Raw genomic sequence first — 16,270 nt, forward strand, 5'->3', positions numbered from 1 at the left:
GCTGGGACTTTACATTATCAGTTCTCTGCATTGCCCTTTGGCTTATCTACTGCGCCCAGGGTGTTCACAAAGGTTCTGGCTCCGGTGATAGCCTTCTTAAGGTTAAGAGGGATACAAATTTATCCTTATTTGGATGATTGCCTGATTCTTGCTCAAGACAAAAACAAGCTTCTTCACCATCTACAGTATGTTATGGCAGTGTTAAGGTGCCTAGGGTATTCTGTGAACGAAACAAAGTCCAGTCTAGTACCCTCTCATGAAATGTGCTTTCTGGGTGTGAGACTGAATACAGCTTCCCAGATAGCCTTTTTGACCCTGGACAAACAAAGAAACCTTACACTTTACTTCCAACAATTGTCTCTACGGTCCAGGCTGACTGCAAGGACAGTCCTTCAAGCCTTGGGGTTCATGGCATCTTGTATTCTGGTGCTTCCCAATGCCAAACTGCATATGAGGAAGCTACAATGGTATCTCAAAAATGTATGGACGCAACACTGCCACGATCTGGACACTGTCATTCAGATAATACCTTGCATTCAAAAGGAATTTTTGTGGTGGGCTCAGGAATGTCACCTAAACAAGGGACTCTCTGTGACCCGACCAGAGGCGAAGTCAGATCTTAACGACAGATGCCTCGGACAAGGCTTGGGGAGCTCACCTCAATGGAAAATGGGTTCAAGACACGTGGCCTGCCAGACTTCAACATTTACATATCAACTTGAAGGAGATGTTAGCAGTCCAATTTGCATTGATGGCCTTCAAGGATCTACTTCACCCAGGACAAGTGTTGATTCAAACAGACAACACAACTGTCATGTGGTACATCAACAAGCAAGGGGGAACCCATTCGTACCCTCTGTGCAGGCAAGCTATGGTTTTGTGGGAGACTGCTCTCAGTTTGCACCTCACTCTTCAGGCAGGGTTTCTGCCAGGAGCACAGAACTCCTTAGCAGATGTTTTGAGCAGACAGATGGTGGATCCCCACGAGTGGAAATTGGATCCTCATGTATTTCGACAGTTGACAGTGATATGGGGGACTCCAGACATAGATCTGTTTGCTTCTCCACTAAATTTCCAGTTGCCAAAGTTTTGCACAAAGATGTTTCATCCAACAGCTTGGAAAGTGGATGCTCTGTCATTCAGTTGGAGCAATCTTCACGTCTATGCCTTTCCTCCTCTGCCTCTCCTTCCCAAGGTGCTCTTGAAGGTCAGACAAGACAAGCCCTCCATGATTCTAATAGCTCCAGATTGGCCTCGACAGCACTGGTACCCTCTGCTGAGGAGTTTAGTAAGGGAGCCTCCTTGGCCTTTGCCTTCAATTCCACACCTTTTGTCTCAGGCAGGCAATCATTTCCTCAATGTCAGGATTCAGTCCCTGCATCTAACAGCCTGGCATATTCTGTTCTAGAACCTGGAGGGTCGCAGCTTCCTCAACAAGTTTTGAATGTTCTTTTGGAGGCCAGAAGGCCTAGTACAAGGAAAGTTTATGCAGATAAATGGAGGAGATTTTTTATTTGGAGCAAAGCGAAGAGCTTTGATGTTTCCAGGCCTGATTTGAGTGTTTCTCTTCAATATCTTACGGAATTATTAGACAAGGGTTTGTCTTTCTCCTCTGTAAAAATTCATGCTGCAGCCATTTCTGCTCACTATGACTGTGACCCACCATTATTCTCCCATCCTTTGTTTAAGCAATTCCTTAGAGGGGCAAAGAACATAAGACCCCCGCGTAGAGCTCCTACTCCTTCCTGGGATCTCAATTTTGTGTTGGAAAAACTTACTTTACCTCCTTTTGAACCTGCAGCTACGTCTGAGTTGAAGTTTTTGTCTTGGAAGACTGCTTTTTTGTTGGCCATTACGTCTGCTAGAAGGGTATCTGAATTACAGGCTCTAATGGCAGTTGAACCCTTCCCCTGATTTTTCATAAGGACAGGGTATCTCTGCGTACTAACCCTACTTTTATGCCTAAAGTGGTTTCAAATGTGGCCTTGAACCAATCTATTCATTTGCCTACTTTTTATGCTGATCCCCAAAATAGAGGGGAGAAAATTTTGCACACTTTCGATATTCACAGGCAGTTACGTTATTATTTGAGCAGGACTAAAAGGTTCAGACAGTCTCAACAGTTGTTTGTTTCTTTTGCTTTGGCCTCTCAGGGGAAACCTGTTTCAAAACAAACTATTTCTAAGTGGATTGGCCATTGTATTGCTTTTTGTTATTCTCATCATGGTAAGGAGATTCCGGCTGGAATCAGACCTCATTCCACTAGGGCTACTGCCACTTCTACTGCTTTTTTAAGGGGTGTAGCTACTAAAGATATTTTGGAGGCAGCTACTTGGAGTTCAGTGCACACTTTTTCTAAGCATTACCATCTCCCTCTTTATTCCAAATCTAGGGCTGGATTTGCCACTGCAGTCTTACAGGGCATGTTAGCAGATCCCAATGCTTTATGATTTTGCCAGCCTCCCTTTACCTTTGCTTTGGGATTCTACCCACAAGTTATGACTGCAGCAATGTGAGATGAAGAACATAGTACAGTTTTGTACCTACCATAAATGTAGATGTTCGAAGATCCACATTGCTGCAGTCCAATTTACCCTCCCTCCTTCCCCTCTGTAGTTTGGAGTGGTTGTATGGTTTGGGTGGTAGAGGTTATTTGTACATGGATTTTGGAGGTTTTTCTATTTTTGGCTGTGGCCTTTCTTTTTAGGGCTTTCTGACATCTGGGGCAAGAAAAGACTGAGGATATGACGTCGGTCATGTGCTTTAATACCATGACGCACTGACGTCAGATCTGAGCGCCCATGATCGACGCCAGCCTAATACTTTGGTATTCGGGCCGACCGAGGACAGCGGACTACCCACAAGTTATGACTGCAGCAATGTGGATCTTCGAACATCTACATTTATGGTAGGTACAAAACTGTACTTTCTTTTTTATGATGTTCTTTACTCCTTGAAGGCTTTTTCAAGCAGAGACGTCAGATACTACTTGTGCAATAAATTAGTGTTGGATTCTGTGGCTGGTTGTATTCTATTTTTTCGTTTGTGGTGACTCAATTGTTATAAAAAAACACCTGTTAAAACTTAAACCTACCTCTCTTGCAGCTGATTAACTTCCCAGGGAATTCCTAAAAATAGCCGCAGATGCCATTGCATACCCTGTCTGTATTCTAATAGATATATAACTGAACAACAAATCCCATCAATCTGGAAAATTTCCCACATAATCTCCCTACACAAAGGGGGGAAACTCAACAGAAATTTCCATGTTTAGACCCATCGCCATTTTGTTCACCCCTCCTCTAAAATTCAAGAAAGATGTATCCATGCTCAAATTCTCATCTTAACCTTATTTCCAAGTCTTGACGTGGCTTTCGCCCCTATCACAGCACCTCTACTGCCCTTTTAATCCTTTACTGATACTATCAGTTCTTATAGGAACAGTGGTCTTATTGTGTCCGCTACTTTTCTTGACCTGTCTAAGGCATTTTACGTAGTCTCTCACTACAAACTTCTACGTAGTCTCAGAATTCAACCTTTGTTGCTTCACTGTCAGCTGTTTCAGGGCATTTCTTATAGGATGGAAACGAGCTGTACTATGGCAGAACATCTCTACTTATGTGAACTTGAAGTCCCACAGGGATTCATCCTTGGACCACTTCTTCTTTACCCTCTTCACCAACAAACTTTTCATGGCCCACCAGACTAGCTTCCCTCTTCCAATATGCAGACGAGTCTACCTTAATTTGTGCAGCATACTTTCTTCACCTACAGTCCTTAACCTAAGAAGCATTCTCTGAAGTTGAAAAATGGTTATCTGACTCACAACTTATTCTAAACCTGAACAAAACAAAATGTATGCTATTTTCCCCTGGCAAACCACCTGACCCCTCACCCCCCTTTCTCTATATTATCTGACAACCTCACCATCACCCCTTCACTTCATACTAAGCTCCTAGGTGTAACTCTTGACTGTTCACTAAAATGTGACCTACATATAGCCCACAGCATCAAAAAAGTTAATAAAAAACTTGGCAGTCTTTGACACAAACCATATGTAACTAATTATACTAAAGCCATCCTTGCAACTACTCACCTAATTTCCACTCTTCTTTATGCCTCTCCCATCTTTACTAATCTAAAAAAGGGTGACTTCACAAAATTAGAAATCTGTTATAATAAAATAACCAAATTTTCTACAGGCCTCAACTACAGAGATCACCATTGCTTAACACTCGGGACACTTAAGTTGGTTATAGTTAAGCAAGTTTAGGCCAGTTTATCTCACTTCACACTTATTCACCAACCTGAAAAGATCCCCGCTCTTCAGAATCTTGTACAACCTTACAGTACCACACATCCTCTTCACTTAAGTAATAAAGCTTTGTTAGCAATTTCCAAAGTAAACACAGCTGGTCAGTCACTATATTAAGTACAGCCAAGCTCTGGAATGCCCCCCCCCCCCTGAGTTATGATCTATTACTGCTAAACACCAATTTAAAAAAGAACTGAAAGCATTCTTGCTTCACTGCAAACTTTGTAACTGCCCCCTCCCCTTTAGAATCTCTTCACACTCGCCTCTTTTGCTTCACTCCTTCAGCTATTGAGGGTCTACTCTGCTAACACTGGACATAACTGATTCCAGCATATTATCTACTGTTATACTAATGATTCTTTGAACTTGCTGCTTTTGTAATTGTATTTATTTTTTTTTTACTTTTTCTCACTATGTACAATTGGTATTCTGTAACTTTTCTTTGTGAATGTTGCATTTGTATACTCCTTTTTTATTTGAGCTTTTCTCCCTGGGCCTCTGCTGGAAAACTGTGTCCAGTCAGACCTTCCTGGTTAAATGTTAGTTTTTGAGAGTTATTTAGAGTAGTTTTCCCTTCCACTTCTAAATACTTCCTCTTTTCTAGGATAAGGCAAGGTTTCCTACATGCCCATTTTTTGCTGTTAGCATGAGAGGGGGTGGAGAGCAACTCACCTCAGACCTATTTGTTGGTGACATCTTGCTAAAAGATCTTGTAGGTTTCTTTCTTGTTTAGTTGAATTTATGGCTGTAATCACTGGGGAGGAGGAAGCCCCAGCAGCAGAAGACTGACATATGCCTGCAGCAGCAATACCATTCTTCAGAACTTCCTGCAGCTCTGATTTCTGTATATGAACATCTGCAATTTTTCTAAGTATCTCAAACACATGGACTTTCCTTAATGTGTAAACATGCATACAGCAGTGAACTCTGGTTAAAGCTGGAGTGTAATGACTGCAGAATTAGAGATGATATACTACAGTCACTGGATGTAACTCACCACAAAGGTGCTGCTTTTTGTACATAACTGTGTAAGTAAAATGCACACTGGTAAATTGCAGCCCAGTAGCCCACAGTTCCTTGACAGTTAACAGTTTGAAAGCTTTAGTAAACACTTAGCCCTTGAATGTATACTGGGTATGCCTGCTGGGTTAAATTGTACAAATCCCACCTGCTGAGCTAGATAGTGTTTAGGTAGTGCTAGCTTTTCAGATTTTGAATGAGGGAAGTGCTGAAGCTTTGCTGAGATGAAGGTGTTCATCATATTTGGCTTAGAGCTGCAGAAGAAAATTTAATCACATCTTAGAATTTATTACTGCTAAATACCTCAGCTGTGGGGCTTCTGCTTACATACCTACAATCAACTGCATTACTAGCTGAGTTAAGTACAAACTTTCAGTTAGATTGTACTGTATTTCATTTTTCTGTCTAATTGTTTCATAGAATACTGTGGTCTCCCTCTGTCTCTGCAGTTAGTTTCTCACCCACCCTCCCTGTTCTTGTTTTGGTATTAATCTTGGTGGCTTTGGAATTGCCTGCCCCTCCTGTAAAAGTTGTGTTTGAACACTCCTCCTGGGTCTATCAGTCCCATCTGTTCAGCTCTATCCCAGTCTGTCACTAGCTCACTCTACCTAATACAGAGAACATTTATGAAGGGCAAGCCACGTCTTCTGTTTCGCCTTTCTCCGTTTCCACTTTCCAAAACAAAAAAAAATTCTAAGCTTGTTTCCTGCCTTTCCTGTAACTAGTCTAGTCCAGATGCAGATTTGCTGTATCCAGGACTGTTTGCAAGCTTCTGAGCCCCCCAAGCCTTTCTGTGTTGGAGAGAAGCATTCTATCTTATCTACCATGAGATCCAGGTACAAATTCTTAATTTTAGCATTTGAATTTGCTTATTCGTGCTCAGCACTTGTTCAGAACTTGTTGTTAGCACTAAATAAGCTACAGATTACTACAGCACTCAACCTTCCTCTTTACCTAGAGGAAAAAAGTTTTTGTACTTAACTTTCCTCACTTGCTTAGAGAAAAACAGCTCTTATACTCACTTTCTTCACTTGTCTAGAGGAAAGTAGTTTTTTATTCAGGCATGTCCAAGGGTCAGCTCCCAGTGTTCTCTCCTGTCTATCTGATAATCTGGGCATCTTGGGGCAATGCAATTGCCTCATGTATACAGACAACCCTCTCCTCCTACCACCCAATACCACAACCTGTGATTGATGCACTTACCTAGCCAAACTGGAGGTAATGCTCTCCAACCAAGACTGAACTTGACAGTCAAGAGGAGAAGGTAAACACTTACTGCACCACACTCATCCCAGTCCCACTAAACCTACACCACCAAATCCACACACAAACATTTTCGGAAGCTCTCCATAATCTGCTCAAGCAACAGAGACCTCCAAAGCAGAAAAGCAAGCACCATCCATCCCCCAACATAACCTAAATGACACATAACCCACAGACTCGGTATGCCACTCGACCACAGCCCATAAGGCAAAACAACGTACCCAACACACTAGTCATAGGTGACTCTATAGTCAGGCACACTGATGTCCTACTCACCAGGCTAAACAAGGAGAAGGTTACAGTCAGCTGCCTGTCTGCCAGGACCCACCACATAGCACACTTACTAGGGTCACTCCACAAAAAGTACAAATATGACTCTGTCATTGTCCATGTTGGTGTGAATGACCCGAGACCTGCCTACATGAAGAGACACGGAAGAGCTGTCCGATCTTATAGCCCAGGCGGGTATGACCCTAGCCCTGAGTAGCATCCTACCATCGCCCCAATTAATACTGCAGTACAAGGACAAAATGATTGAATTCAACAATTGGCTAAGCTTCTGGTGTCATTCTAAGGGGATCCAGTATCTCTCTGCCTGGGGATGACATGGTCAACAGACCATGATGCTTTGCCAGAAATAACCTGGACCCGTGACCCCTGGGATTCCAGATACTGGCTAAGGCTCTTGCTTTCCCTATAGTGCCTTTTTTAGACCAGGTTCAAATGACAAATTCACCACCGTAAAAGGAACAGACAAGCAAAAACTGAGGGTAATGCTAGAAGTCTAAATCTCAAAATTCAGTCACCTTGAGGCACTCCTTAAAATGGAGAACATGGATATCTGTGCAGTGACTGAGACCTGGTTCAAGGCTCCAGAGAGCACCCCTGCATTAACAGGCAATAATTCATACCACACTTGTCGGCCACCTAAGCAGAGGTGTGTCCATATTCATTAAGGATATCCACACCTCCAGGCTAGTTGCTCAACATAATGCATCCGAGGTTATCCAAGTACAACTAAGTCTGGGCCAAAACTGCAATCCAAATTGCAGCTTGCTACAGATCCCCCACCATACCCCAGGATTCCCACTCCTCTTTTCTTGATATACTGGAAAATATTAGGGTTCAACCTAACACCTTAATGGGCGATTTCAACTACCCCACCATTAACTGGGAAAACTAAATGTACCAACTCCTTCACTAAACACTTTCTGGAATTCATAAATTCCAATGCCCTGGATCAACTTATCCACACCTCCCACCAGGGGCAACATTATCCTAGACCTAGTCATTACCAACATGAGTGACCGGTGTTTCGCAGATGAAGTCAACTCCTCATTGGTAAGATCCAACCTAGATAGCCCCCCCCCCCCCTTTAAGGAAATCACGGTAAAAAATTTCTCCAAAGCTAACTTCATACTTAAGACAGAAGTGGTGAACTTCATGACGCCCATGCAGATGGACAATACAGTTACTACTGAATCCTACACAGATGCACTCTATAAGCACTTACACAAGTGCATGGATCATGCTATCCCAAACAGAACCAAGATGCTATCCTCCAAAAAAGGAAGCCAATCTAGTGGTCCCTTGCCATAAACTCTACAGCAGAAGGAAGAAACTGTTGCAAAAGAGTAAAATCCCATGAGTGGAGGAGTTCCCTGGCCAGCCTCTAAGAAGCTGAGATCCCTTATAAGATCCTCCAAAGCTAGCTACGAAAACAATCACCACTGATTCTAGGGACAACCACAAAGCATTCTATAGCTATGTCAAGAATCTCAATGGCAACACCCAGATCTGCTCTGAGTTGCAGCACAATGGCACAAAAATTACAGAACTAACTGATATTCCCAACGTCCTGGCAGAAGGGTTCATTGCTAACTTTACCCCCCTCTCGCCCCCTAAAGGGTCCATATCTATACAGGAAGAATGCAGTCCCTGTAATCACAACTACACAGATAAAAGCTGCACTCTCTAAAGCCAAAAACACAGCATCCACGGGACTGGACAACATCCCAGGCTGTGTTTTACATGAACTTCAGAATGAACTGGCTTCCAACCTAAGCACCATGTTCAATCAGTCTCACATCAGGCTTTGTGCCCACTGAATGATGCACAGCAACAGTTATCCCACTCCACAAAGGGGAGCCACCACTGATCTTGGGAACTATCGCCGTATTAGCCTGATGAGCCTGGTCTGTAAGGCCATGGAGCGTATCATCCTAGAACTCCTAAACAGACATTGGTAACCTCCAAACTCTGGACCCCACCCAGTTTGGGTTTGTGAAGGGCAGATCATGCCTCCTGAACCTGATCGACTTTGAGGCAGTCACCAAAGCTGTAGACTAGGGTAAGGTGGTTCACATAGCCTATCTTGACCTTGCCAAGGGTTTCGATGCATCCCCCATTCTGGAATTATAGCCAAACTCACTAAACTAGGTGGAAATCTGTACATCACAAGACTGGTTGCCAATTGGCTCACTGATAGAACCCACACTGTAAAAGTTGCAGACTCCAAATCTGACTTCAAACCAGTGACAAGTGGAGTACCACAGGGTTCAGTCATGGGACCTCTCCTGTTTGGTATCTACTTTTTTGAAGTACTGGCCAACACAGAAGGCCTTTGACTAATGAAGTTCACAGATGACTGCAAACTAGGAGCCATAGTTGAGTCCCCAAATGATGTGGACATCCTACAGAAGGGCCTCACTGAGACAGATGACTGGTGTCAGAGCTGTGGCCTCTAGCTCAATGCCAAAAAGTGCATTGTCATCCCCTTTGGTAAAAACTCTGTACCCATGAACTACCACATAGGCGTCAGTCTACTTAATGCCGAATGTGTGATAGAGACCTAGGGACCCAGGTGGACAGTAGTCTCTCCTTTGATAATCACATCACCACAGTAGTCAGGAAATCCTTCTGCAGAGCACACCATCACAAAAGGGTTCTTGTCTAGGAAAAAAGGTCATTGTTCCCCTCTACTTGACACTTGTACCCATTATAGGGTACAACACCCCTTTTGGAATGTACCCCACAAGACCTCTGCAGCAGCTGGAAAGGCCACAGAAGTACCTCAGAGGATTATTGGCCTCAAACAGATGACCTACACTGACCATCTGAAAAAAACTCCAGCTTTACTCTGTAGCATATAGCCTATTCTGAGGTGATCTCTGCCAAATATATAAAGCTATGTCAAACCCAGAGCTGTTGGACAGGCTACTCCTAAAGAAATTCCAATTCCTCCGAGCTGCATGCTCTAGGGACCTAAACCTTGTCACCACAATAAACAGGACATACTAGAGGGATAGATTCCTGTCCCAGAGGCTTCCCATACTCTGGAACAAGCTACCCAGCTATGTCAAACAAAGTTGCTCATTAGCACTTTTTTTTTTTTTTAAAGAAAAAATCTTTTAAGTGGATGGGGAAATAGGAAATACACCCTGGGGATCACCTCTGTGGCTCTGCTTGACAGGGGTGCAGGAAAATAACTTTCTTGGGTGGTGTAAGCCAGGGAACCTTGTTGGCTAGGCTTACTTAGGCCCTTGGACCGATAGCCTAGTACTTACCTATGAAAATCTGTTTGAAGTATCTAAAGTGACCCATTCAATAGAAGTTCACATTTAAGAAGTTTTGTTCAAGAAAGAAAATAAAACAATTTATTTTTATGCAAATGTTGCACAATTTATCTTATTTATTTGATTAATTTATTAATATCTTGTTTCTTTTTTACATAGCCTGGTGATGATTTATACCCTAAAAATGAGTCTGGAGAATTGTATGACAATGTGGATCTTTTAGCCACATGGGAGGTAGGTGATTAAAAATGAGGATTCCGATGTTTGGTTTTCAGTTTTATTTGTGTGTATGTGTGTGTGTTATGCACAAAAAAAAATAACAAGTAAAGGAATCTCACTAGTTCAACCTCACCACCATAAGTGTTGAAAAAAATAGAGAAACTAGTGTTCTTAAAACTTTGTTGACGAGCTCAGTCACAATAATTTCCAAAAATCATGAAACCTAGGTAGTGTTCTAAAGCAGCAAGCCTTTATTCATCACATAATGGCTTGTTGCTTTGAAACACTCCTGGGTTTCATGATTTTTGGAAATTTTGAATGAGCTCCTCAAGGAAGTTTTAGCCAAGGCTCTAGTGTCTTTTTTTATTTGTATTACACAGTTTTCCAGTGCTGCCTGGTTTCTCAGATCATTTAGATCTGACCTTTATGCACTGTGGTAGCTTTTGTCTGCTTACTGCTGGAATAAAACCATGAAAAATGTAAGGCATCTTTTTTTTTTTTTTTTTTTTTTAACAGGAGTGTCTTAAGTTTGAATTTATCAGCCAGGTGTTTTGCTGTATCTCCCAGTTCTGTGGTATGGCTGCATTTACCAACAGTTTGGCATACTGTTGTGTGCTGCTTTTGAGGTTTCAGATTGGTAAAGGTGATGTCATGGTTGTTCTTGGCCTGGGATGCTATCTTTACCTCAAAATGTACTTTGTTGAATAAAGGAGATAACTTGTATATGCAGGATTGGAGGTAGGCAGCAAGAGATGTGCACAATGGGGGATTTGGAATCTGTTCATTGTGCCTACATCAAGTAATGGATACGCAATCTGCAGAAAGGAAAGGTCTTGTCTTATTACTAGAACATACAAAGGGAGAATGGATCTTAGAATGAACCCAATGCACAAAGTAAGAGGGCTGGAGTCAGATTTTGGGTGTGCAAATAATTAGACTGGAAAGATATATGTGGTGGACCCAGGTATGCAACTTAATCACGAAAATTATGTATATTTGAGGAAATGTTTATACACCCCCAAAAATATCGTAGGTTCCCACAAACTGATGTTAATTGGAGATTTTCCCAGTCCCCTTTGTGATCGTTACATGTGTTTTGGTCTTTAAGACTTTCAAATCCTGAAGCTCATCTTTAAATGTCTGATTGTCCACATAGTACAGCAACAAACTACATCAACAAAAAAAAAAAAATGATGTTACTGAACTGGCTTAAAGGCACATCAGGAACTCGTCCAGGGTCAAATAATGCTACTGTTGATAGTTGCAAAACAAATCTGTTAATAGGAGACAGAAAAGCCCTGAACCCCCATGAATGAGGAAGTGGTAAGGGTCATTGACGAAATTAAAAAGATGGAGACAGGTTAGGTGGAAGGCCAGTAAGTAAATGTACAGTGAGAAAGTGGACTAACTGGGGCTTAATGCAGGGATAGTAAATACTAGATTCAATGGAATGGAAGACTAGGTAGAAAACTCATAATAGGGGCAGAAGCTTTGTTTTTTTTACAAGTTATCCTACATTGTTTTGTGGTCCAGAAATAGACTGCATGAATTTCAAATGTTGATATACACTGAGAGGTAAAAATCCAAATAAGTTGCTTTGCATTGATTTTCAGTGATTACCATCTGTGAACCCTGATTGCCTGATACGTATGCAGTACTAAAAAGCACTAATGCCTAAATTAGGTCAGCATGATGCAAAGCTGTATTATACGTGGGAGTCTGATTTTGGATTTGCACTCTGAAAAAATCTTAAACTATGCCTAGTTAAATAATTGCTTTGTCGGACTTAAATCCTCTTGTGTCTATTCAGTTTGAGAATTTCCTTTTTGATGTTACACTTCCTAATTTAGCTATAACTGTTTTCTTTTGTTATATAGTCTGTTTAATTTTGGATTCCCCCAGGGTTCTTTGGTTTTAGAGTAAGTTTTGGGCTTGCTTCTGGTAAATATAGCAGCTTCTATACGATCATTGACATGGTGGTACAGAGCTTCTGTAAGTAATTCTGCATAGGTTGCTGTGTTGTCTGGATTTGGAGGATATAATTTAATAAAAGGTAATTTAATTTCGAGTAGTTTCAGACTGTTGCAGGGTTTACTGGGTTACGGAATGGATTCCTTATTTCAAAGGAGATGGCTTTGTGATTTTTACCTTACCAGAGAGGGCATGCCACTCGGTAGGATCAGTGTTCTCCAACATTTGTGAATACCACGTACCAGGTCCAATGTTAGTACCTCTAGTAGGTGTATGCACTAACAGGTCCAAGGTGTTTGTGTTTACTAAGTGTATGAATATGCACCTGCACCTTTGGAGTGGAGTAGAACTCCCAGTTTTTAGAGGGATAATTAAAATGCCCCATGAATATGGTATTTGTTTGAATGGTGCATGTTTCCAGTAGGTCTAAGTATGAGCTATGGGACATACTATAGCTTGCTAAAACGTGGAATGGAACTTTGTGTATGGTAATCTGAATGTGGAGAAACTTCAGAAGGTCATCCTGTTTAACCAACCTAGAGGTATGCTTGTTATTGATCAAGATGCCTTCACATTTAGTCCCTGTCTGTGCAGTTGCTGGTCTAAATATGTAGAAGACACTAGCCTTGTACAGCCAGGGTACTCTGCAGCTTTTAACCATGCCCTGGTTACTGCACAGATGTCTGCATCCTCAAAGGTGAGGAGAGCTTGGAGGTAGTGGAGCTGCTTGTTTAGACTCCTGGCATTGAGCAGCAACACCTTTAGACTTTCTTGGAGAGATTTTGCTATGTTGGAAGGTTTTCCAATTTGGCATTGCCAGTTTAACCATGCCCTCCCATGCTGACAAAAATTGTGCTCCCCTAGAATGACACCAAAAACCAAGCCAATTATTAAAATCCATTTTCTGTCCATATGGTGGCATCATCCTTGTTGAAGTAAGTTCTGTAATGTCTCTATTCATGCAGTCCAGAGAGATGTGTCTCTAGTCATTTACACCATTCAGACTGGTAATGGGTGGACCTTTGTTAAAGGTTGTGTGTCAGGGCTGACAACTCTGCATGTAAAATTCTACTGCCAATCATTAGCGGACCGGAGTTCCACTGTGACAACCCCTAACCGGGAAAAGCCAAAAGAGACAATACTGGTACCTGTGGTGCAGTGACTTTAATACATGCATAACTTAGTGGATCCTGGCCCCTGATGGGCAACTGACAGTTATTTTCTCCTTGTTCTGCCTGGTGAGTAGGGTATTGGTATGTTGTACAATGGAGTCCCCCTAGGACTAGAGTCCTGGGTAGTGTATTGGGTTGCATTATGGGCTTAGTAGTTGAGGCTCCACTGGGTGTGGCTTTTGGGTTTGCTGAGTGTCATTTTTGCTGGTAGAATATATGAGAGGTCCTTGGGGTTTGGAAAGATTGAATTGCCTCAGCATAGTCTTTCTGGTGGGTGTATGTGTTTCTGATAACCAGATTGTTACGAATGTTTGTATGCAAGAGTTATGCCTCCAGAAGCATCGTGAATATACATCTCTTGCAAACTGTACATTTCAGGAGTAAAGATTACCTTGAACCTAGAAATTGTTCAATTACATGCTGTCACTTGTTTTAAAAGGTATGCAAAGCTTGCAGATTGTTGAGGAAAGAGTTTTTTGTTTTAGTGTTTGAGCAAATTCGTAGCAGACTGTACTTATTAAATACATGAGTGTTAATTTTGGTGGCTGCTGAACTGCTACCCTCTTATTGGTTCATGGGGAAGCACTAGGCTAGCTGCCCTTGTGGGCCATTTTAAACCTAACCAATGTCCTATTTTGTGCTTAAAACAACCTGTCCCATTTGGTTATATTTAGACCTTACCCATCCCATGGTTGGCAGTTATGTATTACCCCTAATGAGAACTGAGATCACACCATAGATAATTTGAGGGGACCCACACATGGCATAAAGCATTTAGGGGTTGCATCTGTCCATTAGTAATAGAGGAGGTAGTCCTAAGGTGAATTTTCAGTTTCCCTTCAATAGATCTAATTTACGGTTGAAAATAGACAGGGATGAACTTTGATTTATGTGGATGGGGGTGCCTTTTCCATAGCAGCAGTATCCTCTGCAAAATATACCTGTTCCTCCAAACCATTATTTTGATGCAGAAAAGGTTTAGATCTCTGTACTGAGTTTTTCTGGTGCCATTGAAATTGCTGATGTGCAGTAAATCCTTCAGTAATGGGTCTGAGGATGCCTTTTATTCCAGACACAGGTCACCTCTTAGTAGTCTGTAGGATACAGAGTATAGTGACAGGGCCACAGGTCTCAACCTTTTAAGAGGCCATTATGGAACACCAACCTTAACAGTGTATGATAGAATGTGGACACCCTATTTTTGCACTGAGTGCAACAGCCATTGATATGGTGCCTGGTAGAACATTTGTAAAGTTCAATAACACAGACTTGAGCCAGATCCAAAACTTATAATCTGCAATACCATAACTGCACCAGAAGTAGATGAAACAGACCTGTAGAAAATCAAAAACTAAAATCACATGGTCATTAATACCACTTGCTACATTTACTAAATTTTCTAAACAGACCTGTTATTCTTCTGCATCAGTCTTTATACATGGTAGAACATGTTTGCACTTGATTCTTTCTGCTTTTTTTTTCTGTATGTGCTTCTTGACATTTATCCAGTCTCTTATGGTATCCGGTTACCTTAGCAGTGTTATCACCACCACTGAAAAGAGTTTAAAAAGTTCAGAGTCTGCGCTGCTGGTCAGCTGTTTTGATGTTGGCAGTCTACTGGTGGTGGTCTTCATTAGTAATTTTGGAGGTAGAGGGTGAAGACCATGGTGGCGTGCAATGGGTGGATTTTTCATAGCCCTGGGTGCTGCATTATTCTCTTTACCTCACCATTTCACCACCTATTAAGTCCAGGAAGTGAACTCTTCAGTGAACAATGAGGGTCTGTGTAGAAATGGCAATGGGACTTTGAAAGACCTGTTGGAAACATCAGCCTACCCAAGGGACTCTGGAGGAAATGATCATTCTCTTTTATGTGGCATTATCTGTGCCCAGATTCTTGCTGGCATGGGCTCCACACCAATTTTTATTGTTGGACCCACATAACCCGGATGACAACGTTGAGAAAGAAAATGCATCATTATGTTTAGGTAAATGAGAGGTGATCTATGCCTAACAAGTCATTCTCGGATCCAACTCTGATGGACCTTTTGTACATCCACAAAATGAACAGTCACATTAGTGACAAAGTAGAAAAACAATAAAGTATCCTCAAACTTTATGAACTGGTGCAGATAAGCTGGGAATGGTCATATTTCTTTGAAGGAGAAAGATGCAGAAAGCGTTAGTTTCCATTCTGTGCTACCACAAAAGTGTTGCAACAACTTTTCCTGCATTGTCTGCAATAGACTTGATCATTCTGGGAGCTACAGCTGCCACTTGGATTTCCACAGAAGTGCAGTGCCTTTTGAACCTCATTGTACATTGTGTGCATATTCTTTGTTTACAGCTACTGACACTCAAATTACCCATTTGGGTAGCTGCACTTGACTGCCAGCTGCTGTTTGTATTTTTTAGATGCCCCTAGATGCCAGGAAACAAGTACATGCTGAAGGGACAGGTTCCTCACCCAGAGACTGCCCATGCTCTGGAATAGACTTCCCATACATCTCAAGCAGAGCACGTAGCTTTCACCCCAGGATCACTCAAGTAGCTCTACTTGATGGAGGCACTGGTAACAAACGTCTGGCGGCATGATGCCAGGGCACTTCAATGGGCTAGGCTTGTAAAGGCTCCAGGGCCATTAGCCTAGTACACACTTAAGAACCTATAAGTCACACAATCTATTTCACGTATACACTAAGTGCAAGAGCAGCATACTATCAAACAGTAGAGGC

General features: G+C 42.0%; 1 protein-coding gene across 1 annotated transcript in view; it reads left to right on the forward strand.

Annotated features, from left to right (window-relative positions):
- LOC122814947 (aldo-keto reductase family 1 member C23-like protein) overlaps nt 1-16,270 on the forward strand; it is a 188,772-nt gene that overhangs the window by 157,612 nt on the left and 14,890 nt on the right. The window contains exon 4 of the mRNA XM_044087207.1: nt 10,333-10,407. Coding sequence (XP_043943142.1) covers nt 10,333-10,407 — 75 coding nt within the window. The remainder of the gene's footprint in view (nt 1-10,332; nt 10,408-16,270) is intronic.

Source organism: Protopterus annectens, chromosome 11.part0, assembly GCF_019279795.1.
Source record: "Protopterus annectens isolate FY-2018-M chromosome 11.part0, PAN1.0, whole genome shotgun sequence".
Lineage (NCBI taxonomy): Eukaryota > Metazoa > Chordata > Ceratodontiformes > Protopteridae > Protopterus > Protopterus annectens.